Below are 27,693 nucleotides of genomic sequence, written 5' to 3' on the forward strand. Positions count from 1 at the left end.
ATATCAGGTTGAGAATCTACCATGTTATTTGTATTTACCATGTTACATGAATTAATCCTGTGTTTTGAAACTATCATTAGAGCTGCTTTCAGGATAATTAATCAGCAGGCACATCTTGAAATTATTCTGTATGTAGAGAGTGATCGCAGCCGGGGCCCCCAGCATTCTGTTGGTAAAGAATTTAATTGCGAGATGTGCTGTTTGTCAAAACAACATAAGTACATCCAAGACGGGGCTGGGGGATGGTTGAAGAAAGATAAAAGGGATGAGACTATTTCCTTCTTTATTTAAGTGCCTTTAAAAGCAGATTGAAAGTGCAGGGACTGGGCACGTGTTTTAAGAATCTTCTAATCACATCCTGTTCCAGATTGATGGAGATTCGCTGTGGAATTTTCAATAAATAACGTGGCTTTGACAAGACGTATCGACTTCACTCTAAAAGGCAGGTGTGTTCTCGGATATCCCTTCCTCTATCATCATTAAAACAAACACGTGCCAAATATTCCCACATATTTTGGTGGGAATTCGGAGCCCTGGTGGCATAGTGGGTGATGCTTTGGGCTGCTAGCCTAAGGTCACCAGTTCGAAACCACCAGCAGCTCCACTGAAGAAGGATGAGGTTTCGGCTCCCCTAAAGATTTAGGATCTTAACTCCACAGGGGGAGGGTCTTTTCTGCATTACAGGGTTACTGGGAGTTGGAATGGACTTGGCGGCAGTGAGTTTTAGTTAGGTTTTGTTTCTGTTTTCTGTTTTGTTTTGAGAATCTGGTGGTTAAAAGAAGTCTTGATGTCTACGTGGGTTAAGTGCTGGATTATGTGCTACCATCTACAAAGTCAGTGGTTCAAACTCACCAGGTGACTCATGGGTGAAAGATGAGGCTACATGTTCCCATTAAGATGTCCAGGCTCAGAAATTCTATGGCTCTATTGATAGTTGTAATTATGCTTCTACTTATGTTTTCTAGTTCTACTATGCCTTATAATGTTACTATGAACTACAATAGACTTAATGGTAGTAGAGGGGGAGCCTGATAGTTTTTCTCAGATCCTCTCTCTCCCATTCCAAATGAGTAGCCTCTGAAAGATGACTGTGTATCTCCTCAGATAAGCAGGAAAAAAACTGAGCTTTGTACGTGCTGTTTTCTTGATTCTGAAATTTTAGCTGTGAGCCCGATCACCTACCTGAATATAGGTTCATGTCCCCTGATCCATGCTGTTATTATCTCTCCTAACAGTCTTCTTGATTGTCTTTATAGCAATAACTGCCCTTTTAACAGCAGGTATTCGTTCCATTTTACAGCTCTTTATTGTAGGACAACTAGCTTGTGCTCATGGACTACCCAAAACTTGGTTAGTAAATACGTCTGGTTGTGTAAACTCAGCCAGAGGCTTTGCCAAAGAAAGGACTGGCAAGGTACGCCCATAAAGACGACAGTCAACACAATCCCATGGAGGAGTCCTACTCTGTAACACACGAGGGATCCTCTGGACAGCGATGTGACTTAATTGCAGCTCTCAAAACGCACTGCCACCGAGTGGATCTGACTCATAGTGACCCTATAAGACAGGACAGAACTGCTCCTATGAGTTTCTGAGACCATAACTGTTTATGGGAATAGGAAGCCCTGTCTTTCTCCCGAGGAGCGGCTGGTGGTTTTGAACTGCCAACCTTCCAGACTGCAGCCCAGTTGTTCACCATAAATACATACTCTCCTCTGCCTCCATTTGCAGGTTCCCCTAGGTTTGGATCCAGTGTATGATCGTCCTCTAGCCAATGGAAGGTGAGCAGACTGGACAATAATCACTTCCACCTTAGGTGCTAAGAAGTCTGTTTGCCTCCTTTGGTGTCCGATGCCCTTCAGCTAGCCGAATGGAAGCAACCAGATTCTCGGGTTTAGCAGAGGCACAATTCAAAGAGAGCTCAAGTCCCCATATCCAACTTCACTACCCAATCAGAGACACCCACTTGTACTGTTGCATGAACAAGAAAAACCGTTCTCTTATATGCCAGCCGTTCTATATAGATAGAGATATATCTTTATTGCAACAGCTGAGACCCCCAACTAGAATATGTTTCATTGGGGAAAAGTCCCTCTGTTTCTTGCTCATCCTTATACAGTCTCCATGTAGCACGTTGGTGAAGGAGCTGTGGTGGGAGTGGACTACTCACTGCACTGCTAACTGTAAGGTCAGTGGTTTGAACCCACAAGCTGCCCCAGAGGAGAAAGATGAGGCTGTTGTCTACTCTTGTGAAGATTTAGAGTTTTGGAAATCCAAAAGGGCAGTTCTCCTCTGCCCTATAGGGCTACTATAGTAAGAATCAACCCAATGACAGTGGGGTCTTACTATTATTATTACTATTATCCTCATTTGGCACTTCAGCGACTACTCCTGGGTGCATGCATGCACTCATGAACGAAGGAAAGAGCCTCTGGCACATCTACCTGTCAACACAGGCATTGCTCGCACAAGGACCATGGATCTCCAAAAGCTCTGAGAAGCCTTTGTTGAAGAGCTCCGGTCAGTCCGAGGCTGGGTGCCACGTCTCCTAGAGCCCAGGTTTGACAGCGCCTCCTGCGCTGACAGCTTGCCTCCCGTACTTGTTCCTCTCCTCACCACCGCGTTCTGCCAGTCTCAGCAAGGCAAGCTCTTGATAAGGACTTAAATCTTAACCTTGAATTGTCTGGCTCTTGTCAGTTAAAAACCGTACCCGTGAGACGGTTTTAACACAGTCCTTTGCCATTAACATCTTTTTAGTGTCAAGATGAAGAAACAGCCTCGTTTCAGTCACTGTAAAATTTTCCCTGTGTCATGAGCTGTTTCTATCCCCACCTCTCCACTTCCCCCACCCACCCCGCCCCTTCCCTACACCCACCAGGGCTGAATGAGGCTGTGCCCACTGTTGTATTTAAGCTAGTGTGGTACTCTAACCACGGCCTAGGGATTTCAAAAGAAAACATCCACTGTGAATTTAAACAACAACAAAAAAAGCTCCTCACGGCGGGTTTTCTCCAAGGTTCATTCCATGCTGCCTTAAAAGTAGGAACACAGCCGAGTTCTGCAGAAAGTGATTAATTTCTTAAAAATGCTACGGTCACACTAATTGACACGACCTGTGTAATTAAGCAGTCTCTGTTTACACACCAGAAGCTCGGCTGCTGTGAGGCTGAGTTTGCTTGACAGAATGTCTTTACGTGTCAAGAGACCCACAACCTTTCTGATGTCATCCTCAGTCACCTACACGGGCGCTGGCTGCTGTTCAGAGGAGACCCGCTCGGGCGCCGCCGTGTGAACATGGGCTGGCCTGGCCTGGCCAGCATACGAAATGGGATGAGAGAGCCGCGGCAGCAGTGTCAGTGGGAGAGAGCCCACTTAATAGGCAAGAGAGAGGGTTTTTAATTAGATGTCTCCGCGACTCAGGTTTTCCATGTAACTGGTGAAAGCCACAGTGAGATGTAAAGAATCGGTTTCTTCCTGCTGAGAAGGCATTCTCCCGCACTGCCCCACAGAGGCCGGAGGAACCGAAAAACATTTGAAACCAGCATCCCAATTAGTGTCCTGGGAGACAAGTCATGGAGATGATGAGTCTGGTTCCTAGGACACCTTCAACCAATGTCTCCATGACCCCTCTCAGGATAGCTGCCGGAGAGCTAATCTGCGCAGGCCTGGGATGGGGGGACTTCTGTGCGAGTTCTCAGTGGAGCGCCCGGAGAGGCCTGGGGCCACTTTCCTCGTGAGGCTGTAAGTAAATTGCTTAAATTCTCTAAGCCTCGGTTTCCCCTTTGGTAAAATAGGGATAATCCATGTTAGCACAGGGCTATTGTGTGAATAAATACAATTCATGTAAAGTCCTTAGCACGATGCTTCTCACAGAGTAAGTCTCCGACAAATGTTTGTGTTACCATCATCACCATCAATATCCACAAAAAGTTACACACAAGGACATACATAACTACATGCATGTATATGAAACACATTGAATACATACACAAATATTAAAAGTAATCTCCCCAGCATTGACGTCAACTGGAAGAAAACCAAGACAGAACAGAGAAAGACAAGTCAGCTTGGAGTGTCGGCCAAATACAGTGAGAATGAAGATGAGTTCAGCGTGGGCTTCATTGATTTGAAGTTCCTGGGAATAATCTGCAGTCTGTTGACTAGCTATGTCTGCCTCTGGGCGCAAGGTGTCAGAAACCCTGACTCAAGGGCCCTTGGTCCATGAATCATGACTAAGACGTCAGGAGCAGAAAAGCAAAATACACAGGAACACCTGCAAGGTGAGCAAGTTCTGGATCGCTGAAGGAAGCAAGGGACACCATCTTGGCAGAAGGACACAGAAAGAGCATCCCTTGTACCGGGCTGATGAGGATAAGTAATGAGTGCCATATGAACTTGTAGCCATGGGATTGGAAGGGAAAGATGGATTCAAATGGTAGGGAATGAATGGTCCACATCATGAAATAATACAGGGAAACATGGTGGGCAATACTCATTAAAGAGATAAAACTGGAGGGGCGTGGGGAGAGAAAAACAGGTAAGCAGGTATGTAAGGTTTCACTTTTGCTCTCTTAAACAATTGGTCCATTGTCTGACAGCAAACATATACAGGTGCCTATATGCATAAGACCATGTGTTAATTGTATAAAATGATAATTACTGAAATGTGTAAACGTACACAAATACAAATAAAATGAGCCAGCATTCATTTTGCCATGGATGCTCCATCGCCTCTCAAGTGAGGATGAGTGGGGAAAGGAAACACAGAGATGGTACGTGAGAACCCATAAGGCATTTGACCGGGTTTTCTGCGCCCCCAGCTCTGACTCTGGTGGTCAAGGTTGCTGGGAGGGGTCTATATGAGGCAAGCTCTACTTGATGGCAGTGAGTTTGGTTTGATCTAACTTACCCAGTTCCCAAATCACAGGCAAGAACAGTATTAGGATTCAGAGAAGATGTGAATGAAGGACTGTATACACCCTGCATCGGTGAGGCCACAAAGGGTCCTCTCTCTAGGCTGGTAACACCCTCTGTGAAGATTATTTCAAGGGCACCCGGTAAAGGACTGAACCAGTGGTTTTCAACCCCCTAGGATCCGTTGGACAATATCTAGACATATTTGGGCTCTCGTGATTGGGGGATGGCCGTGATATTCTACTGGCCCTCGAGGATACAAGCTAAGGATGCTGGCAAGGATCCGAAAATGCGCAGGATACTGCTCCGTCCACAGAGAGTTGCACATGGAGCAGTGAGTGACCTGTTCCAAAATGTCCCTAGTGCCAAGGTGGAGAAAACCTGCACTGATTCATCTTCATCTCACAGACCGACCTTCATCAAAGGCGAACATTTGCATATTGTCATTTAGAAATAACTTGGGTGTGTATGTATGCACACTGTTGTTTTTCTTTGAGATCTTGTGAAGTAAGCAGACTCATTGTGTTCCCTCCATTCTGCAGTTGAGGAAACTGAGTTGGATGACAGCCTTTGCAGAAATCTAACTCAGGCCTCTTCATCTCAGTGCTCTCTTAAGTGCTTCATTAGGTAGACTAATTACTATTTGTCTGCACAAAACAAAGCTTTGTAGGCAGTTTCACAAAGTTGATTTGCACAATTTGAACAAGAACTACCTTCTTATAACTCAAGGCTTTCAGACCACTTCTTTCCCAGATTAAGAAAATCTATCCCCTGAAAGTCTTACACAATATTGTTCAGGTCCCTAAGTGCCACCAAGGTCTGTCCCAAACTTGAATCCCCTGAAAGGTATAGCAGAGTTGACTTTGACGGTCCTCATAAGGCAGTAGACAGACACAATGACTGGGCATGTTTATTAGGCATAGATTGTTCTACATCCAGGTATGCCTTGATTCTGACCCAAGTGTGGTCAAGGCCAAAGCAAGCTACAAAACAGCTTAAGTTTAAATGAGCCTTATGTTTCAAGACACTGAGCAACACACCAGTGGGGTGGGATATCACACATGTTGTTTCTCCAACCTGTGTGCAAAGCTGACTAACACAAAAATCAGTGTGGGTATCAGAATGGCCAAGTTTACAAACTTTGAAGAAGACAGCCAAAAAAAAAAAAAAAGTATTTTCCAGGAAACCAAAGATCTATAGCTCCCCTCCACTTCACCTCAGTTTGAGAAACAGGTAGAGACCCATTCTTAGGGCATAAAAACCAATGCATCTCACCCCATAAAAACAAAATCCCTGGACACAGAAAGCTTTTGACATTCAAAAACCATTGCTCAGATTCATCCCTCTCCTTCTCTCATCAGACTACATGCAGTTAAAATGTCGTAATCCTCCTCAGAAGCCCCTTAGAGATGAGACATTTCAAACTGCGTGTAAAGCTAATTGATGAATGTGCCTAGGAGCAAACATTCAGCACCATGTCTCTTTCTGAGAGCAGGTACAAGCATGCATGTAGGGAATGTTCCTCCCATCACTCTGCTGAGGAAACCAACGCTGACCCTACCAGTGAGATTAAGCTAGTGCAACACATGGGTCTAGTTTAGGACCTCGATGCTCAAAGTGTGGCCAACAACATCCACTTCGCCTGAAAGCTTGTTAGAAATGTACAATACTGTCCACTCAGTTTCAACTCGTGGCAACCCTGTTTCTATCAGAGGAGGACTGTGCTCGGTTCTCCAATGCTGAATTTGAAAAGCGATCACCATGTCTTTCTTTGGGGTGAAATCTGGGTGGACCTAAGCCTCCCATTTTTCAGTTAAGAGCCAAGCACATTAACTGTCTGTACCACCCAGGGACCCAGGTCTCAATCAGCACCTGCAATTTAACAAGATCCCCTGGGGATTCTCCACACGTTCGAGTTTGAGAGGAATTCTATATACAGCTCAGCCACCGCTCCTGAACCCCGAAATGCCGCTCTGTGTCTTCAAAGTCTACACCTTTGGCTTCATGGCCTCTCCGTTTAGTAAATGTACACGTCAGTGAAGCTAACCTACCACTCTCGTTTTAGTGGAGGCACTGTGTGACCGATTCTGGAGGACATTTATGAAGACATTCCTGAGAGAGAACTCTGGCTCCATGTCATCCTAGATATGCTGTGCTTCAGGGACGCAATATTTTTGGTCTTTTAAAAATAATTTAATTTATTATTAATTGGGGGTTAATAAATCTATCATATCATCCCATAGTTCAATCACATCAGCAGTATTTTACAATAGGGAAAAAATGTTAACAAATAACTATGACTTGGGATTTCCAAGATTGGAGAAGAGAGCAGAGAGGATTAAAAAAAAAATGAGACAGACCTCTAAAGCACACCAAGCTCCTCAGTATCAGTTTTCTACATGTGCATGATGGAAATGAGGGAAGAACCTATCATTTTAGAGGTTTCTGTGTACTTCACATTGTCTATGGGGGATTAGGCATGTGAACCCCTTCACGAAGCCAAACTAGACTCCAAGGATGTCGCTGTCTTAACTAGGGGACGCAGGTGGTTCAGTCCCAACTCTCCCCCAATGAAAACAGTGGCTTCAAGAGTGCAGCTCCCAGGAGACCCAGAGCCTCACCTGCTCTTCCCCTCTGGGAAAAGAGCTCCCCTCCATGTTGCACTCTGCCTGTGCCTTTCATCTTCTATCCTGACAGTCATGTCATCACCGAGAATAAGAAAGACAAACTAGACCCACCTGGAATCTCCGCATGTCACGGGGGTTTCCTGCATTCTTTAGGCAATTTTGGTTACATTTGAGGAAGAACTTCAAGAAGAACCTGTGAAGAGATGAGTCACTGGGGTTAGCAATTCAGTCTTGGGAGAGGAGAGAAATAAGCACACAGTCAGGCAGGTCTACATTGTGCCTTTTGTTCTCCGCCTGCATTTTCAGAAATATTCAGCATGCTGTTCGGGCCACTAGCTCATAGCAAGCTTTCACCTTGATGTTCTTTCCAGTGTGGGCCTTCTTTATGAAGGCCTCATCCCCCGTACTGCCACCAGATCTCACAAAAAGAACTGCGATATTAAGCCCTGGAGGAAGTGTTCGCATCACATGCTTCACCACAGAGAAACAATTCCAGCTATCTCATTCAAAATCAAACTCACTGCCATGCAGCCAATTCTGGCTTACAGCGACCTTATACGGCAGGGTAGAACTGCCCCCCTGTGGGTTTGAGACTATCACGCTTATGGGAGCAGAAAGCCTCATTTTACTCCTGTGGAGGGACTTGTGGGTTTGAACTGCCAACCTTGTGATTAGAAGCTCAATGTGTAACCACTGTACCAGCAGGGCTCCTAGCTATCCCACTGTTATTGTTAGGTATTATCAAGTTGGTTCTGACCCATAGCAACACTATGTACAACAGAGGGAAACATTGCCTGACCGTGTGCCATCCTCACAATTGTTCCTGTGCTTCAGCCTGTTATGGTGCCACTGTGTCAATCCATCTCATTGAGGGGCTTCCTCTTTTAACCAAAGATAGCAGGCTGGTTTTTAAGTTGGTAATTTTGTATGGCATATAAATGGTGTGATAAATATCCAAATCACCCCTAGAAGAAACAACATTCCCCACTCCTACTATCGACAAACACTTGTGATTAAATAAGAACTATAGTAAAAATAGCAATGCAACCTGTACCAATGACAGCAATTATACTGTAGCAACAATCATACGGAGAATAATCGTTCTTCAACCGAAAATGGATAAATAAAATATAGTATACATGCAGTGAAATATTATTCATTCGTACAAAGAAATTATACATCTTTATGATAGCAGATAGCCTCATTTTTCTCCCTTGGAACAGAGGTGGTTTTGAAACACTGACCTTGAGTTTACCAACCGAACACTTAACCCACAGTACCACTGGGGCTCCTTTGATGATCCGATAGGACAGAGTAAAACCGCTGTGTAAGGTTTCCACACGGCTGTAATCTCTCCTGAACAAGACTACCGCACCTGTCTCCCACAGAGCAGCTGGCGGGTTCAAACCACTAACCTTTCAATCAGCAACAAAAAGCTTTAACCCTTGCACCACCTGGGCTTCTTACATGAAATGCCTAGAATGGGCAGACTCCTAGAGACCAAAATCTCTGCTTACCAAGGATTGCAGGTGAGGGGAATGGAAACATTGCTCAACGGGTACAGAGTTTCTGTTTGCACGATGACAACATTTTAGAAATAAATTGGTGTGAAGGGCTGCGCAGTGATGGATATTATCAATATTCAATTGTGTACTTGGAAATGACTAAAATGGCAAATCTCTGTGATCTATCTTTTGCCACAAGGAAACGCTGCTCAGAAGAAGAAAAGTCGTGGCAGCCAGAGTAGCTGCCGTAGCCGTCATGTCATCATCGTCACCCCAGGAGCAATGTGAACATGATGGAAGAGGAGGCACTGGCGTCCCCTCCACAGGCCCCGTCCCTGGTGCCCCTGGTTGGGAATATCCACGGTCTCTGTGTGTTTAAGCCATTTGAGCCCAGCTCCGACAGCCAGACTCAAGTTGTATTAGAAGGAGCTGTCAGCACACTCTCTGGCATCTTCAAATCAGACAACCGCTAGCCACCATGAGAGGGTCCATCTGGTGCCAAAATGGGTTTTGAAAGGCAAGCGAACAGGGCGCTAACTCTGCCAGAAAGAAACCGAATCAAGGGAGCTGGAGATCTTCTGCCTCGGGGGTGAGCAGGGCGAGGCGCCTGTCAGCGGCCCATCATTAGCACAAAAGCTATGCCGGGCACACACCGGATCCCTGTTACCCTAAGCTGCCCTGTCACTTGGCATGCTGGCCGAGTCCCCTGCCCGCCCTCTCCACAGCGGATCGCTTGCTGAAATTGAAGGCTTGGCCATCTGTCGCGGGGAAGAGACGGCCGTCAACTTGTGCCTGGGGCCTTACACAAGCCCTTATGTGGCAAAGAGGCTTCGAAGGGACTATTCTTTAGGGAAAAGCCAGCCCTTGCCCTGGAGGAGCCCCAGAATTCTCTCAACGCTGTCCCCTAAGCAGGTGCCAAGCATCTGACCCCTTTCAGGTGGCACTTCCTTAAAGGAACAGAGAAAGCAGTAAGAAGTGGGAGTTAAAAATAACCCCCAAAGACGGACACGGTGAGCAGAGGCACAGAACGTGGGGGATGATTTGTCAGGCTACGTTTGTAAGGCATTTGTAAAGCCGGGACATGCGCATGTCTGCTAGTCTGTTGAGATGATCTCAGATTCCAAGGGGGCTTTTAACAAAGCGGGGTTATTGTAACTCAAAACCTCCCTTCTCTGTAAGGAGTTACCACGTTTTGTGTGGCGGGGGTGTTTTATAAAGTGTTGTCAGGAGAAAAGGGAGGCAGTCTTGCCCCAACTGTGGGAAAGTGACCTGCCACAGGACAAAGCCGCTATTTACCCTGCGGAGTTCCATAAACCCCAGGAAGCAGCCCAACAGAGATCAAACTCCTTTTCAACTCAAGCCTTCTTTCTCTCTCTCTCTCTCTCTCTCTCTCTCTCTCTCTTGGGGCGAGAAACCCAACACCTTTCCGTTAACTTCCAATACCAGTCATATCGTGGTGTGTTCATGCAGTGTGTTAAATTATTCCAAGTGCTCGTGTTCTTGTTACCTCACTGGATTCTCAGGCAAGCCCGATATATTAGGAAAGTCAAGAATTAGTAACCTATTTGAAAGGCAAGAAAACTAAGACCAACCAGATTATTTACCTCCAAATTACACTACCATCTTAAGCTAGCCAAGCTGTATGGGTTCTCCCACAAATTACATGACTTTGAAAGTGATCTTGACTGCCATTTAGTCGAACCTCCTCATCTTGCATATGAGTGGATTGAAAGACCAGTGTTATTGTACTCGCTCACACAATTACAATAACACGAGAGCTACAAGTATCATTCACACGTCTTCACTTCTAGTTGTATGACATATCCGACATAATGCTATCTCTCTCGGAAACCATTTATGGTACTTATGGAATTTCATGTCGACTCGATAAATAGTTCTCCAGGTGGAATCTATCTTGTCAATCAGGTCACAGCCTGAGGATACCTCCTTGTGGTTGTGGCCTTCTCAGGGGATTCTAGGAACTTCCTCTCTTTCTCCCTGGAGGTGGCCCACACTCTTCTGCCTTGGTGTTCCTGTGGACAAGCCACATGGAGCCACACTGATGGCAGCCAGAGCCTTGGTGACACGTCCACAAGACTTTTCACCCACCGACCTGTGATCATCTAGCATTCTGCATCATTGTGTGTGCTGTATGAGTCTAATGGGGAATTTATGGACTGGTGTCAGACATATGGGCTGATATTGGACTCATGGACTTGATATGGACTGGGCTGGGATGTTTTATCAATATTCAATTGCACTTTGATATGAATCTTTCTCTTAAACTCTTATGAATGTCTCTGGATTTGTTTCTCTAGTCATCCCGCCCTAACACACCAACCCAACAAGACACCAACACTTCAGCTGTTGAACTCTTTAGTCTACTACCTCAGTTAGGAAAGTGACAGTCACAAAATCAAAAGAAAACATGCTATACAGAGTTGTGTTTGGGTTAATACTGAAAAATGGATCGGTCAGTCTACAGTAGGACTTTACTTCATCATGTAGAGTGACAGAGCCAAGCACCTACATTTGTAGAAGAAAGCTGTTCCTCCAATGATTTTTCTGGTACTACTTTTCAACAACCAACAGACATGAAGTAATATAGTCAGTAGAATCCATATGACTGCCACATGGCCAGGTTAAAAAAAGGTATCACTGGATTTCCCCAGAAGGAAAATTGATTGAGTTAGCTCACCGAATTTGTCCCATCTATATTGTCATAAAATAACACACACACACACACACACACACACACACACACACACACACACATATATATACGAGGGGCTTCAAAACAATAGTGCATTTCTCCCACAAACTTTAAAAATGCTATTTTAGATATAAATCTATAGGTATATATTCCCCCAACACATGACACAGAATCCCAAATCTAGTGGGTTTTCAGAAAGTACTTGTTCAACTAAGCAGATTCCAGGTCATGCAAGGGGTTGAAATGAGGATTGTCTCAAATAAAGACAGCAGTGGAGAATACTGGGCAAGCACATGCGTGATGGACTTGCTACGGCAACAAAGGCAGGCAGCTCCTTGGGTCTCAGCAGCCCGCCCATCCAAGGACTGGAGTCATAGTACCTCTCTCCAAGGGCCACGGCCGTAGTCTTCATAATCCTTCCTCGAGCTCCAACTCTAGCCCAAACACCTATGTCACCTTTCTGGGCCTTGGTGGTCTCATCAGAAAAAGGGGGGAAATAACAGAAACTCTTTCAGAAGGTTACTGAGAATTCGATAGAATGAAATGTGAGGAGTATTACGTTGGACCTGGCATCAAGGAAAGGATCACTATTCTTCATCTTGTATCCCTAGCAACTGTCCGGTGGCTGGCACAGCACGCACAGATGTTTATATTTTCAGATACAGAGATACGACGAGGAAAGTGTCTGTGCTTCAAGCATAATGTTTCTGCAGACGTGAAATTGCTCTGATAGACCAAGATATGTATCACCTCTTACAGAGTAGTCTCCTCTTTGAATGTTAAGGTTAACAACAACAAAAAAGAATGAAAGAAATGTGGAAACTGAGCAGGGGAGTAGGCTTCATGGAAAGGAAGAAAGAGCCACCACTGAGGAAAGACAGCAATGACTGCATCAGCTTTACCCGAAAGCCAGGACCCATCAAGCTAGGAGGTGGCTCCTAAAATCACTGCGGACTCAGCTAGTCAGAAGTGAAGGGTACGCACAGTACAACTGTCTATTAGGCAACAGCTTGCACATCATTAATTATTATGTAGAGTGTAGTGATGGTCCTGGGTGGGGCGGGTTTTGTTTTTACCTCCTGTCCACCCCCTGATTTCGGAAAAATCACATTGGGATGTTCTCCGTTGTTCTCATCCTGTCCCTGTTGCAGCAGAAGTGCAACGGGGCATGCCAAAAGCAAGCAATTAACTCCCTATTTGCAGTCTTAAGGCTCCCAGAAAGTTCCTGGGACTTATGCCTACAGATGGTCGTGTGGCATGTGATTCTTCCAAAAGATATTCAAGCCATGGAGACATAGTCTTGGCCGACACAGAAAATAGCTGGGTGGAAACAACTGTGGGGTCCCTTCTGTGTGGACTTCTAGTTGCCTCCATGTGCACTCACAGATGGATACGGAGGAAAATGTCTCCAGGTGGGAAAGCTCTATGTTTCTGAAAGTCCCTGGGTAGTGCAAATGGTTGGCACATCTGTCTGCTAGCCCAAGGAGGGGCGGTTAAGGACCCTCATGGGTACCTTGGAAGAAAGGCCTGCCAATCTACTTCCAAAATATCAGCCGTTGAGAATGCTGGAGAGCACAGGTCGACTCTGACAAGCATGGCACTTCGAGAGTCAGAGTCAACTGCATGGCAGCTGGTCATATTTGCATAGATGGGAGCCCTCACCCTCTGCTTTGGCAAAGCAGCCCAGAACCACTTTCCTCCATGGCCAAATCCACTGTCCAGAGACAGCACAGGAAGACTTTCAAGGAGAACACGGCTTCTCCCCAGTTGAAAATGTTTAACCAGAAAGCACCTAACCGCCCGACCTTTCGGGGACTGTTTAAAGAAATGCCACCAGTGCCTCCCGATCACCCTCAAAGGTGCACAGCTCTGTGAAGGGCAAACAAGAGTCCGATAGACGGTGCCATGAAAAACAGAGTGCTCTTGAAACAGGGCGGTGGGAGCTGGCGTCAAAAGAGTTCGTTAGAAAGAGAAAACTCTACTTTCAATGTCAAAGAAAACCTCTTAGTTCCGAATACACAGAAGCAGTTGTAGAGTACAGTTCATCCATGTGAAAATATGACACTTGCAAGGCAGCCAAAATCCCCGGGATGCCACAGGACAGCGGGCAGAGGGGGGTGAACCTGGGTGAGGGGCAGAATCTTCTCTTGGCCAGGCTGGCTTCGACTCCTTTTCTAATTCTAAAAAAAAACCCAAAACACTGAGAGAGTGGCTGCCTTGACCCACACATCCACAGCTCTGTTTTGATGGCGGAAAGGGGAGAAGCAAAATAAACAAAGGCATTCCTTCTAGGTGAAGCAAATTCTCTCTTCTCTCCCAGCAGTAGACGGTGGACCAATACCAAGTTGAGGTACTATCTTGGGGATCCCAGTGGGAGAGCATGTGGCTGCCCCTATTATTGGCCACTGACTTCAAGGAGTTTACCTTTTCCCCTAGCCAAGGTTCCTCAGATCTTGGGCATTTCTGGAAAGTGTTCTCAGCCTGAAGGGATGAACATGACCAACTTGAAAAACATTCATTACCTCAGAGCTCAGAATTTGGCCTTGATGAAAGGACATCTGATTAGTGGCATGGATTTTTTAATAGGTGTTAAGTTCACATAGCAAGAGACTACAGAACTTAAAAATAGTTTGTTTTGTTTTTTTAAAGAATCCACTGCAAGGTCTCATCAGACTAGAAGTCAAATACGGGAGGTAAGAAAGTGGCCAGGTGAAAGAAAGGATACAAGCCATCCAATTGCCTTTGCATCACATTGAGTCGACCCCAGCTCATGGAGGACCCAGGGTGTCAGAGCAGAACTGCGTATGCTCCTCTGGGGAAGTAGATCGCGAGATGGGCACCCTCCACCCCAAAACTTGTTACTTAGCTGCCCAGTGAAGTAATCATTTGAACCACTCAGGGACATGAGAGGATACAGGAGAGGATGAATAATCAGTGGTCAGTGGTGAAAGAATAGATTGCAATTCCTTAGAGCTGTCGTGCAAAGGTGAGGGAACTTAGTAGCTACTTCTTCCTACCTGGCCCAAATCATAGAAATTAAATGAGAAGTCATATCACGTCAAAAGACTTAAGCATGCTAACAAAAGTTTTCAGAAGCCTGCCCTGGTTGTGTAGTGGTTACACATTGGGCTGCGATGCACATGGTCAGCATTTCAAAAGGACCAGCAAATCCATGGGAGAACGACTGGGATTTCTACTTCCGTAAAGAGTTAGTCTCTGGATGATTGCTGAAGATAAAGCAGGTGCACAAGCAAATGTGGTGAAGAAAGCTGATGGTGCCCAGCTATCAAAAGTTATAGAGTCTGGGGTCTCAAAGGCTTGAAGATAAACAAGTGGCCATCTAGCTGAGAAGCAACAAAGCCCACATGAAAGAAGCACACCAGCCTGTGTGATCACAAGGTGTCAAAGGGATCCGGTATTAGACATCAAAAAACAAAAAATCATATCATTGTGAATGAGGGGTGCAGGGTGGGAACCCAAAGCTCATCTGTAGGCAATTAGACATCCCATTACAGAAGGTTTGAAGGTCAGGGTGCAGTGTAGCAATGGTGAAACATACAACTTTCCTCTAGTTCTTAAATGCTTCCTCCCTCCCACTATCATGATCTCTTCTACCTTACAAATCTGGCTAGAACACAGAATGTACACAAACAGATAAGAACTGTTGATGAACCCCTCAGGACCAGATGAACCCCTCAGGACCAGTGGTGAGAGTAGCAATACAGGGAGGGTGGAGGGAAGGTGGAATAGAAAGGGGGAACTGATTACAAGAATCTACATATAAGTCCCTCCCTGGGGGAAAGACAACAGAGAAGTGGGTGAAGGGAGACTTCAGACAGTGCAAGACATGACAAAATAATAATAATCTATAAATTATCAAGGGTTTGTGAGGGACGTGGAGAGGGAGGGAGAAAAAATGAAGAGCTGATACCAAGGGCTCAAGTAGAAAGCAAATGTTTTGAGAATGATGCTGGCAACAAACGTACAACTGTACCTGATACAATGGATGAATAGAGGGATTGTGATAAGAGTTGTACGAGTCCCCAATAAAATGATTTTTTTTAACTGTCAAAAAAAATTGTGTTGGAAACCCACTGAGGGTCGCTATGAGTCAGCCTTGACTGGATGACACTGAGTCAGAGTGCAGTAAAGAAGGCGTCCATCCTCAAGGACACTCTGAGAAGATTCTCCAAATGCCATCAGTTTCTTGCCAAAATACGTTCAGTTACAAATGCTGACCCTGAGCGGACCTCTGGAATCATCTGAATCGTCTGAAATGCAGTGGGAACGAGGCAGAACATAAACACAAGTGTTCGACTGTCCTTCTCTAGGATGGGGACGGGCTGAGGACACATTTGTCTTAAGCTGTTTTCATTATGAGGAACACAATCTTCAAGGAATCACTGGACACAGAGTTCCTGCCAACCTGAAGACAGGATTTGCAATAAAATCCTCAAGACGTTTGACTTCGAGTCTCTGCTGCAAATCCTTTCCCAGGCTGGAAGGAGGAAAATGCAAGTGGTACTTTTCCTTCCATCACAAAGACCTATTAACAAAGCCAAGCACGAAAACTCAGGCAGGGGATGCCTCAATACCTCAACTGAGTGGTGGTTTGTATCATTAGCAGCCACCACTCATCTGACAGTGGGTTGTGCTGTGTTAGCTTTGGGGTTGCTGTGAAGTTGGATTTTATGCCAACAGTGTTATAAATACCAGGTGGACAGACTTCCACAGAGTTCCAGACTGAGACAGTGGGAAGCTAACGAACAGCAGTGGAACATAGTCTAATAGAGTGCTGGAAGATTCATCCATCAGGTTGGAAGGCACTCAATGTATGAATGGGGAAGAGCTCCACAAACCAGAATTGATCTTAGAAATGTGGATGTAGCCAAGCCTTCGAGACCTGCATTTGCCAGTAGGGTGCGATTCAAAATGAGAAGAAACCGCTGCAGATATCCATTAATAATCAGTGTGTGGAATGTGCAAAATGTTAATCTCAGAACACTGGCAGTTATCGAAATGGAAATGGAATGCCTAGAGATTGATAACCTGAGCATAGTGAACTGGAGTAAGCTGATATTGGCCATTTTGAATGGGACGATCAGACTGTCGACGATGCAAGCAACGACAAACTGAAGAAGTGTTGCATTTATCATCACAAAGACTATTTCAAGACCTACCCTGAAATACTATACTGTCAGTGATTGGATAATATCAATATACCTGTAAAGAAGATGAGTTGATATGACTATCATTCAAATTGATGAACCAGTCATTAAACCAAATATGAAGAAATTGATGACTTTTGTCAACTTTTTAGTCTACAATTGATCAAGTGTGCAATCAAAATGAATTAATAATTACTGCAATTGAAATGCTAAAATTAGAAACAAAGAAAAGTACCAGTAACTGCAAATTATGACCTTAGTGTTCAAAATGATGCCAGAGATCATATGATAAGAATTTTGCAAGACCAATGACTTAGACAAATAATTTTTCAATGACCTACATAGTGACTATACCCATAGAAATCACCTTGACTTCTGAAACAGAAAACCACTTGAAACACTGATGAGGATCAAAGGTTACAACTTTCAATGTCAATTACACTTCAAAATAAGCAAACAAAAATCCTCACGAATGGACTAAGAACCAACATCTTGGTAAGTGGAGAGAATATTGACATTGTCAAGGATTTCATTTTACTTGGATCCACAAGCCACACCCATGGAAGCAGCAGTCACGCAATTAACCAATACATTGCATTGGGAAAATTTGCTACTGAAGGCCTCTTTAAAGTAAACATGTTACTTTGAGGACTAAGGTGTGCCTGACCTATGCCAGGGTGTTTTCAATTGTTTCATATCCTTGCAAAAGCTGGACAATGAAGAAAGATCAATAAAGAAGTGCTCGCTTTCAATTGTGACGTTGCCAAAGAATACCAGATATACATTGGACCAACACATTGGATATACACTGGACCAACACATCTGTCTTAAAGAAATAAGGTCAAAATGCTGCTTAGAAGCATTCATCGGGAAGGACCAATTCTGATGTTATCAGAGAAACCAATCCTACTTTACTAAGCCTGCTGCTCTTCTAAGTAAAGGACGTCACACTTGGTAAAGAGCTAAAAAGAAGACCCTCAATGAGATGGACTGACACAGTGGATGCAACAACGGACCAAACATAGCAACAATTGTGAGGGTGGCACGAGGCCAAGCAGTGATTCATTCTGTTTGACATAAGGTCAAAATGAAATGAAACGGACTCAACAATTCCTAACAACAGCACTCATAGCAAACATGGTTATACCTGGTGCAATGCACTGTTAAGTATTTTACATGTTTTCATTCATTTAATGATTATGACAGCCTCTTTGGGTATCATTTCTATTCCCATTTTATGTGTAATGCTATTGAGGAAAAGAGAGGTTATACAATTTGTCCAAAGCTCCCACCTAGTAAGTGGTAAAGCTGGGAGGTGAATATAGGCAGTTTGGTTCTAAAACGTACAGCCATTAAACTTTATATGCTGTATAGTGACCAAATCTGAAGTCTCTCGTGGTAGTTACATAATCCCAAGTCAATTTGAGGGTACTAAGAGTGACAAGGTGGAGTCTAGCCTGTCAATCAGGTCACAACCTGAAGATACCTCCTCACTCTCGCTATCTTCCTATTGACAAGCCACACAGAGACTTGCTGAGACCTCTCTGCCTCCTCTTTCCTGCTGTAGAGACACTCAGAGAGCTGGAAGAGACACGTTCCAGCCCGAGATGCTTCCACTGTCATTGGATCCAAAAGATTTTCTCCCACCTGCCTGTGATCTCCCAGCATTCGGCATCATTGCAGGTGCCGCGTGAGTCTGAGGAAGACTTTATGGACTAGTATCAAACTTATGGACTAATGTAGGACCTGTGGACTTGATCTGGCCTGGGCTGGGATCTTTTCTTAATATACAATTACTCTTTGATATATAGCTATTTCTTATACATAGATGTGTGTCCCTTAGATTTGTTTCTCTAGTCAACCTGGCCTAACATATCTCTCTTCATTATTATTAGATTCAGTCAAATTTAGAGCCGAAAGCAATATAAAATTTCAGCATCGTCACTAGAATATTTCCAATTATAAATTTTAATACATTTCAGTTTTGCTCATGACCACTCTCACGATATTTTATATCCCTCAAATGCATTTTGACCATAATGGAAAACTAGGGAGTGGGCCTAGCAACAAAGCCAAACCAGATGCAGAGAATGAAGGTGAAGGCCAAGCCAATGTGAGTCTTTTGGGATAAATCAATAAATATCATCTTAAATAATTAGTTTTACTAAATATCATTCTTTTTCTAAAACATTTTATTAGAGGCTCATACAACTCTTACCACAATCCATACATATACATACATCAATTGTATAAAGCACATCTTTACATTCTTTGCCCTAATCATTTTCTTTTTTTCCCTTCTTTTCTTTTTTTACATTTTATTAGGGGCTCATACAACTCTTATCACCATCCATACATATACATACATCAATTGTATAAAGCACATCCGCACATTCCCTGCCCCAATCATTCTCAAAGCATTTGCTCTCCACTTAAGCCCTTTGTGTCAGGTCCTCTTTTTTTTTTCCCCCTCCCTCCCCGCTCCCCCTTCCTGCATGTGCCCTTGGTAATTTATACATTGTTATTTTGTCATATCTTTCCCTATCCAGATATCATTCTTACAGAGCTCTGGTGGTGCTGTAGGCTGATAACTGCAAGGTTGGTGGTTCAAACCCACCAGCTGCTCTTTGGGAGAAAGATGAAGCTGCCTTCTCTCATAAAGATTTACATTCTTGGAAACTAACAAGCAATTCTACACTGCCCCTCTAGGGCCCCTATGAATCATAATCAATTCAACATCAGTGAGTTGGGATTTTTTTGTTCCACAAGTCTCCATTTTTTTTAAAATGTCTCTGATACACACAGAAAGCCACAGGGTGAAAGCAAAAGGCTTTTAACAGTCTCCTGTTCTGTAAATATGTGTTTAAAATTTTAGGTCAATTTCATTTAGAAACTGATGTTAGAATTTCACTTTTCATCCTCAAGACTCAAAGCGTTTCTATATTAATTTCCCTGGTGAACATGATAGACACCAGAGAGAGATCAAGAAATTCAAGTCTTCAGTCACTAAAGGTGTGTGGGTTTTATTGCACTCTCAATTCACTAGTCTTTCTCAGACTTCATAAGGTATAAATAGTCAATGTCATTCATTCACTCTTTCACTCAGCTAACTAACATTTCCAGAGAGCCTGATATGTATCCAATCTTATCCCTCAATAATACTTATATACAGCGGCTTTGGTGAAAGTACTCCAATACATAAATAAGCAGATGAAAGAGGAGGGAAACATTTAAATTCAAATTCCCAAGAAAACGTCCTTATGATGACAGACTGTTTGAGAAAATGACCAGGACGGTGGACTAGTCAGAAAGAATGAATCTGTGCTGAGTGCTCAGCCTTTCCAGGTCCCCAGTTAATGTGCTTGTCTGCTGACTAAAACTTTTAAGCCCACCCAGAGCCACCGCAGAGGAAAGACCTGGCAATGTACTTCCTAGAAAAAACTGGCTCCTGAGAACCATATGGAGTACCTTTCTCCGCAAACATACAGGGAGCCACCAAATGTCACAATCAACTCAATGGCAGTCGGTGTAATAACCTCAAGCTTCTCCCTTCCCAGACACATCGATCCCACGGCTGCTAACCTTCCAGAGTCCTTTGCTTCAGTCCCAAAGAGCCACACCCTGTGCCTTGAACATGCCGCTCCTTCCTGCCTTTGCCACAGACTGTCTTTGTGAGTCTGAAATGCTTTCTCTGCCCCTTCCTCCTTTCTGCTCCCCGTAATCCTACAAAGCCTTCCAGGTGCAGCTTAACTGCACTGTGTCCAGGAAGCCTTTCCCAAATGCCCAACGCTGGATGGCTACTTCCTCAGTTCTTTCACAGTATTTGTCGTACCTGGCTTTCATTTCTTATAGGACAACTACTTCTGTCACTGTCCACCCCTCTGTGACTCCGCAGACTCCTCCAGGGTGCCTTGATCCTCCCCTGGGCATCAACTACAACTGTGGAGGGGAAATCCTGCATACTTAGCTCTAAGTGACAGGAAATATTAATGGCACTTGACTTTAAGTTACAGTGTAAGACACGACAAAATAATAGTAACTTATAAATTATCAGTGGTTTGTGAGGGAGGGGGGATGGCGCGGGAAGGGGCAAAATGAGGATCTGATACCAAGGGCTCAAGAGGAAAGAAAATATTTTGAGAATGATGATGGCAACAAATGTACAAATATGCTTGACATAATGGATGGATGTATGGACTGTGATGAGTGGTATGAGCCCCAATAAAATGTTGTTTTTCTTTAAGTTACAGTACACAGATGATTTCTGTGCTCTTTCTAGTTATCTTGTCTGTTTTCTCAATGTTCAACCAATGGGCATTACTTTTGACAGAAGAGAAATAAACAGTTCTGTTATTGTTCAAATTGGCTTGAATATCATCTACCACAGAACTTAAGAAAAGTGAGTTCATCTTTTGCAGTGAAGAAATTAGGAACTAAAAATGATGAGTGGTTTTCACAAAGTCCTGGCACTCGAAGATTTGCCAGTTAATTCAAATTAGAACAGTTAAGAGCTATCCATCTTACAAACCGTAAAATGTAGATCACTTATAAGTTTCGTGTATGCATAATTCATATAGGAATATCAACTGGGCAGAGTCCATGCCATTGACATCTCCACTTTCCTACTTTAAAAAAATGCTTCAAGTTAAAATTTTGAAATATTACCTGGAAGTTAAACCTTCCTTTTAGATGAAAGCCTTTAAGGGTAACCTCAAATGTTTTAAAATTATCTCTAAGTTAAATCTGCTACTGTGTTCAGCACACGTGCGTCTAACCTAAAGGGACAAAGGTCAAATCTGAAAAGATCTGAAAAGGGTCTCTTCTTCTCCAGTGCGCACAGCCCTGAATGGTTTGCTACATCTTCATTCACCACAGTTCCTTACCCTGTTCATTGTCCTCAAGTCGGTTCTAATTTGGAGTGACCTTGTGTGCTGCAGAATAAAGCTGAACGCCACAGGGTTTTCTTGGCTATAACCTTTATGGACACAGCACGCCGGGCTCTCCCTTCATAGTGCTACCCGGTGGGTTCAATCCACCAGCCTTTTATTTAGAACCAAAACCTCACTGCCATCAAGTCAATTTCAACTCATAGAGACTCGCTAGGGCAGGGTAGAGCTGCAGGGGGCGTGGTTTCAGAGATAGTAAACCTCATCTCTGCCCTGCCAAGTACAAACCATTTGCACTACCCAGACATCCCTTGGACCATCCATTTATTCATCCTGTCAGGCATTCTTCATTCAATAAGTATTTACTAAGCACCTACTATGTGCCGATCACAAGGCATACAGAGCCACTGGCTCCATGCCCGTACGGGAGCTCATCGAAAGACAACTGTCCATCAAATGACCTGGGAGAGCTGCCCTGGCAGGAGGGGAGAGGGAAGCTGGAGTACTCCAACCCTGGTGTCACTTGAACTTGAGAAATGATAAACTAATCTCCTTTTCTGGACTCATGAAATGATGTAGTTATATGCCAGAGAGAACGAGCAGGCGAGAAAGGGGGGATACCCAATCCAGTGTCACTGGGACTTAGTGCGAAAACTTCTGTACAGGACTTCTGAGTGAAAAGTCATGTGAAATCTCTTCCTGCACACCTTCCCATGCCCACCTCAAGTCACAAAGCAGGAAAGGGGTCCCAGTTGACAGGCGTGCTGCAAGGAAAAGATACAGGGCTCACTTTGCTACAATAGACCTCCCTGGGGAGAGGCGACAGCTGAAGAAGCTGTCCCCCTAGAGAAAGGCATGGGGTCTTGAAACATTATTTTCAAACTCTTTGAAATCATCTTCACCCTTTAAACAATCCCAGCCCATTTGTCTGCTCACTTTTCTCACCATTGCCTCTTGGATCCGATCTCCGCAGTCGCCTCCCATCGCCCAGGCTCACACACCATTAGGGATAATGAATTTAATTTGAGCAATGACTTCCATTGGGAGAGGGGAAAAAAAATCAGTGCATCTCAACACGCCACACAAGCGGAGTTCAGATAAAAACAAGTGACTCCTTAATTTGGATTTAAAGCTGAGGAGCAGACTCCAAATAAAAATGACCAGAGAACCTCTCACCCCCAGAGCACTGGCAATAATCTCATGAGCTCCAAATTATTCCAGTTTATATTATGGACGATCCAATAAGTCTGTGTGTTCTAGTCCATAAAAATATAAGAAGAAGTTTATCATTTTAAAAATCATAATGCAAAATAGAATCTGACACTTTATTAAGCACTATGTCTCATGATATCATCAGGGTGCTGAGGGAACGAAGAGACTCGAGCAATACTGCAGACTGAACAGTGACACAATTCAGACTTTCTAAGAGTGCCCTGCAGCACACCGGTCACGCTCGGTGGCCTCCGGCACGTCGCTCTTTCGCAGACATGTTGGAAACAAAACTCCAAAGAATCTTTTCTTTTACCATAAAAATGACAGAGCATTATGGTCATCGTTTGATCAAGCAAAGGATGTCACAGTGGGATGAGAATTTTGAAATTATCCAGTCTAGATATTCCTGCCACAAGGGTGGTCTGCACGGGGTCCTTCAGCTCTCCAACATTGTTCAGCTACTTCTCTGTGTGGTGGATCCTGAGCTTTCAAAAGATTGCTGAATGTATCTGTGAATGGATTGTCAAGAATCCACTCCCAATTATTTTAATAGCACTCCCCTTTTAAGCACTGGTGGCACAATGGTTACTGCTTCGCTGCTAAGGGAAAGGTGGGCAATTTGAAGTGACCCCACAGCTCTGCAGGAGAAAGAGCAGGTGATCTGCTCCTAAAGATACTACAGTCTGGAAGACCCTAGAAGGGGGTCCTGCTCTGTCACATGAGGTCACTGTGAGTCCGAACGGACTCGATAGCATACGATTGGATTTTAGGTGTTCTTGGGTTCCCATAGCTTGGACTCAGTCCATCCTGGGACTACAGCATGTGGTGCAAGTCCCACCAGTCAGGGCCTTCCATTATTGACCAGATGAGCATTTTAGAAATGGCATGTGAGCCAAGCGAGACAATCGGTCGAAATAGGGACAGTCAAAGGGCTTTTGTCTGTGTGACCCAGAAAGCAATGGGCTCCATTCCACTCGAGTTGAACTGGTGTCCCAGGCACTGATTTTTAACTAGAGATAAATCCGTAACAGACTGTGATCCATGAGTAACACGCCTGCTCTGGAGCAGAGGCTGCAGGGGTGGATTAGGATCATTCGTCAGACAAGTAAACTCTGATGGGCGGAGTGGAAAAGAGGTGCTCACCTCATACCCATCCCACCAAAAGAGGTGGGTCCAGTGGTCCAGTGGAGGTGGGAAGTTGACAGAATTATTATGCTGAGGAGGTGGCAAGAGAAGGGATAATCCCCAAAAAAGTATATGTGAGAAAGAGAGAAAAAAGAGATATCCTATTGAGACATGGAAACTTCAAGCTACACAATTCTAACAGATTATAATGTCCCCTCAAGTCACTAGCAGATGATATCTATCTAGATGTAGCTATATACACATGCATAAACATGAGTTATAAATTGATATCATTTGTTGAGAAGCCTATGCAGAGAACACACTCCCCCCACCCTAATTGAGTTGCTATTTGCCTTCAAGATGGTAACAAACCAAACACAACCATTGCTGTCAAGTGGACACTGAGGCACAGCCACCCTCCGTGGGTCAGAGTGGAACTATGTCTCCACAGCGTTTTCAATAGCTGATATTTGGAAGAAGTACAATGCTGGGCTTTCTTCCAAAGGTTGACTTGAACCCACAAACTTTCAGTTTAGTAGTTAAACATGTTAACCTTTTTCACCCCCCAGGGATTCCTTCCAAATGACGGGCACTGCTGTCCAGCTGCCACTCAGTGCACTCTGACCCCCAGCGACCATCCCAGTGTGCTGAAAGAATTGCCCCACAGGGTCTGAAGTCTGAACTTTTGGAAGCAGCTGGCCAGGTCTGTCTCCTGAAGAACCTCTGGATAGGTTTGAATGCTGCTGCCCTTCAGCCTGTAAGCTGTACTTGACCATTGACACCTCCCAGGTGTTCCCAAAGCATCTACTGGCCATGGGTGAATACTGACTTTCTCAGACTCAGAACCAACTGAGCCCAGGCAGGTGAATGGGCGAAAGGAGCTGCCTGTAAACGTACAGACAGCACCACCAGGACTGGAGGGGACTGATGAGGGAACACCTTGTCTATAGGCACAGCCTGACTCCTCCCCAGGCAGATGCTGACACGGAGAGCAGGGACACGGTGCTGCCAGAGAGCACACATTTCCAAGAAAGACATACTGTTAAGTGTGAAATGTGCTGGTCTTACAAACAATGTAACAGCCAGCCAGAGCAAGCCTGGGAAGGAGTCCAGGTTTAGTCTCTTCCCTCAACCCCCCTAGCCCAGAGGAGCAGCAGCTCACCTGTCCCGGAAGATGGGTCTGAGCAACTTGGTGCCCATGTTTTAAAACTGGAAAGAATAGTCATAAAAGAAGGACCTCACAGCTCACTGAATGGTACTCCTTTCATTAAAAAAAAAAAAAAAAAGGCTCTCTGATGTAAAGTGATGACATGTTTTGTTTTGTCATTCATTTCTTAAGTCTCCCTGACACCTGAAGTCCAGATGTCTGTCCTGCAGTCTGATTTTCCCCTGGACCCGGGGCCCTGAGCAGCCTCCAGTCTGGTGGAGGGAGAAGCTGGGAAGAGCAATCTGCACCCAGAAGCAACTCTGGAGGCCATGCAGGCGTAGCAGCAGGAGGCTGTCCATGGATAGCCAAGAGAGAGCCAGGGGAGGTCTCCCACACCCACCTGCTTCCAGCTGGGTTTCCCAGGGCACTTAATTCAATCAGAAGCAGTCACTTTCAGGAGCGTTTTACAACCAATTAACCATGCAAGAAACAAAGCATCTGACTGAGAGCCTTCCTCCCTGCTTTCTGAAGAGTCTGTGGCCTCAAAAGCCAGCAATTTGGAACTGTCCCCATGAAAGAAGACACTGTCAACATAGCCAGCACCAGCCCACTAATCATGTTCCTTTCTATATTTCATGGGAGGAAACATGAATGCCCCCAGTCCTCGATGGCATCGGAATGACTCCCACTTTCACATAAAGAGCCCCTATCTTACCTCCCATTTGCCAGGCAACATGCATTGACATGATCCTTCCAACCAACCCGAACCTCATTAGCTGTTGTGCCATCAAATCCAGTCCAACTCATTGCAACCCTACAGAACAGGGTAGAACGGCCCACCCTGCAGGGTGCTCAGGCTGCGATCCTTACAGGAGCAGATGGGGGGGTTCATGCCACCGGCCGTTCATTCGGTCCACAGTGGAGTAATGAACTTCTCTGTCACCAGGGCTCCTTAGCTAGGGCCTATTGTTATCCCCCTTTCCCATACAGGCCTGAGAGGTTGGTGAAAGAGTCCAAGGTCATACACGTAGTGAGTGGCAAAAACAGGATGAACTTGTAACAGAGACGACTGGGGATGGTTTCATTCTCTCGCACACAGGATCGCTATCAGTTGTGACTTATCAACAACGATACTTTTAATAGCTATTCAAGAATCATTTCTACCTATTTTTCAGTTGACCTACAGAGTATCTCTTGAAGGGGGTGGCCAATAAAATCGGCAACATTTAAGAGATGAATCCACGGGGGATTAAAAAGTTCCAACAGTTCAGTCTAACTCACTCAACTGCTTAGTCGCAGCTTCTGTTCTGATTCCCAAGCATCGCGCCATGTGGGCGTCTCGTCACTTCCTGAAGCATCCAAAGTCTTCTCCCACACTCTCGAACCACCTGCCCTTAGTTATTCTTCCCCATCCTCAGGCTTCCTGAAGCATTATCGCCCTAGAGAGTCCTATCTCAGTGGCCCACCTCTTGGTACCCATTATTCCTCCCAGAGCCCCTACCCTGGTTTGGAATTATAACTCTACTTGCCTTTGGAACCCAGAGCCTATCATGATGTTTGGCCTCTGGCAGTCAGAAGAATGGTTATGATAAATGCTTGATGGATTCCAACCTTTCTGATTTTTCTAACATTTAATAGATTCTAACAGACAGAACTTTCTTCTGTCCTGATTCCCTTTCAGAATGACAGATTAAATTTTTTTAAAAAATCAAAAACCACCCACCAATATACAATGCTGGAATCCAACCCTAAACATCTATTACTTGTTCTACGACTTGTTTCTTCTTGGCTCCAGGTTAGACGCATTAAGAAGGTGGTCAGAGCCGCACAACATGGGAGAGATCAATAAAATGATCATAAAGGAATTGCTTCCCTTATTAAAGCAAAGCGCAGACCCCTCAAAGTCAGGCAAAGAAGACTCTGCTGGTGATTATGCAAGGCTACACTAGAGGGCCCTGATTCTTCGCTCCTGAGTTTCCACATCTCTCAGGTTTTTCCAGGGACTTCTGTTCTGTGTACAGGAGGGGCTCTGACAGAAAGCTGATACAATGGGCCCATCCTCGTTTAAAGCGAAGGCAACCTTGGGCCTTCTTGAAAACCGCCATGTGTTCCTTTCCAACCCGTCTCTTTCCAGAACCTTCCCTGAACCCTTGGAGTGTTTTGAGTCTTATTTTCAATAAATAAGGCTCTTTCCTTACAAGATAATGATGGTGATAAATCGTTCTCAAAGGAAACCGCCTGGGAAAGTATGGGATCTCATGCATTTCTCCTTGAACTACTGGATCAAGTTTGCAAGCATTCTCAGATGGGATGCTTCGTAGCCAAGAAAAATCAAGACACCACTTGCTTTCTGGTGATGGTTGGCTTTTTCTTTCTTTTTCACAGAAAAAAAAAGT

General features: G+C 44.6%; 1 protein-coding gene across 6 annotated transcripts in view; it reads right to left on the reverse strand.

Moving 5' to 3' along the window:
* EBF1 (EBF transcription factor 1) overlaps positions 1–27,693 on the reverse strand; it is a 470,411-nt gene that overhangs the window by 164,704 nt on the left and 278,014 nt on the right. For all 6 annotated transcript variants that reach the window (XM_075541905.1, XM_075541904.1, XM_075541903.1 and 3 more), the window contains exon 7: positions 7,653–7,734. In XM_075541905.1, coding sequence (XP_075398020.1) covers positions 7,653–7,734 — 82 coding nt within the window. The remainder of the gene's footprint in view (positions 1–7,652; positions 7,735–27,693) is intronic.

The sequence above is a fragment of the Tenrec ecaudatus genome, chromosome 2 (assembly GCF_050624435.1).
Source record: "Tenrec ecaudatus isolate mTenEca1 chromosome 2, mTenEca1.hap1, whole genome shotgun sequence".
Taxonomy (NCBI): Eukaryota; Metazoa; Chordata; class Mammalia; order Afrosoricida; family Tenrecidae; genus Tenrec; species Tenrec ecaudatus.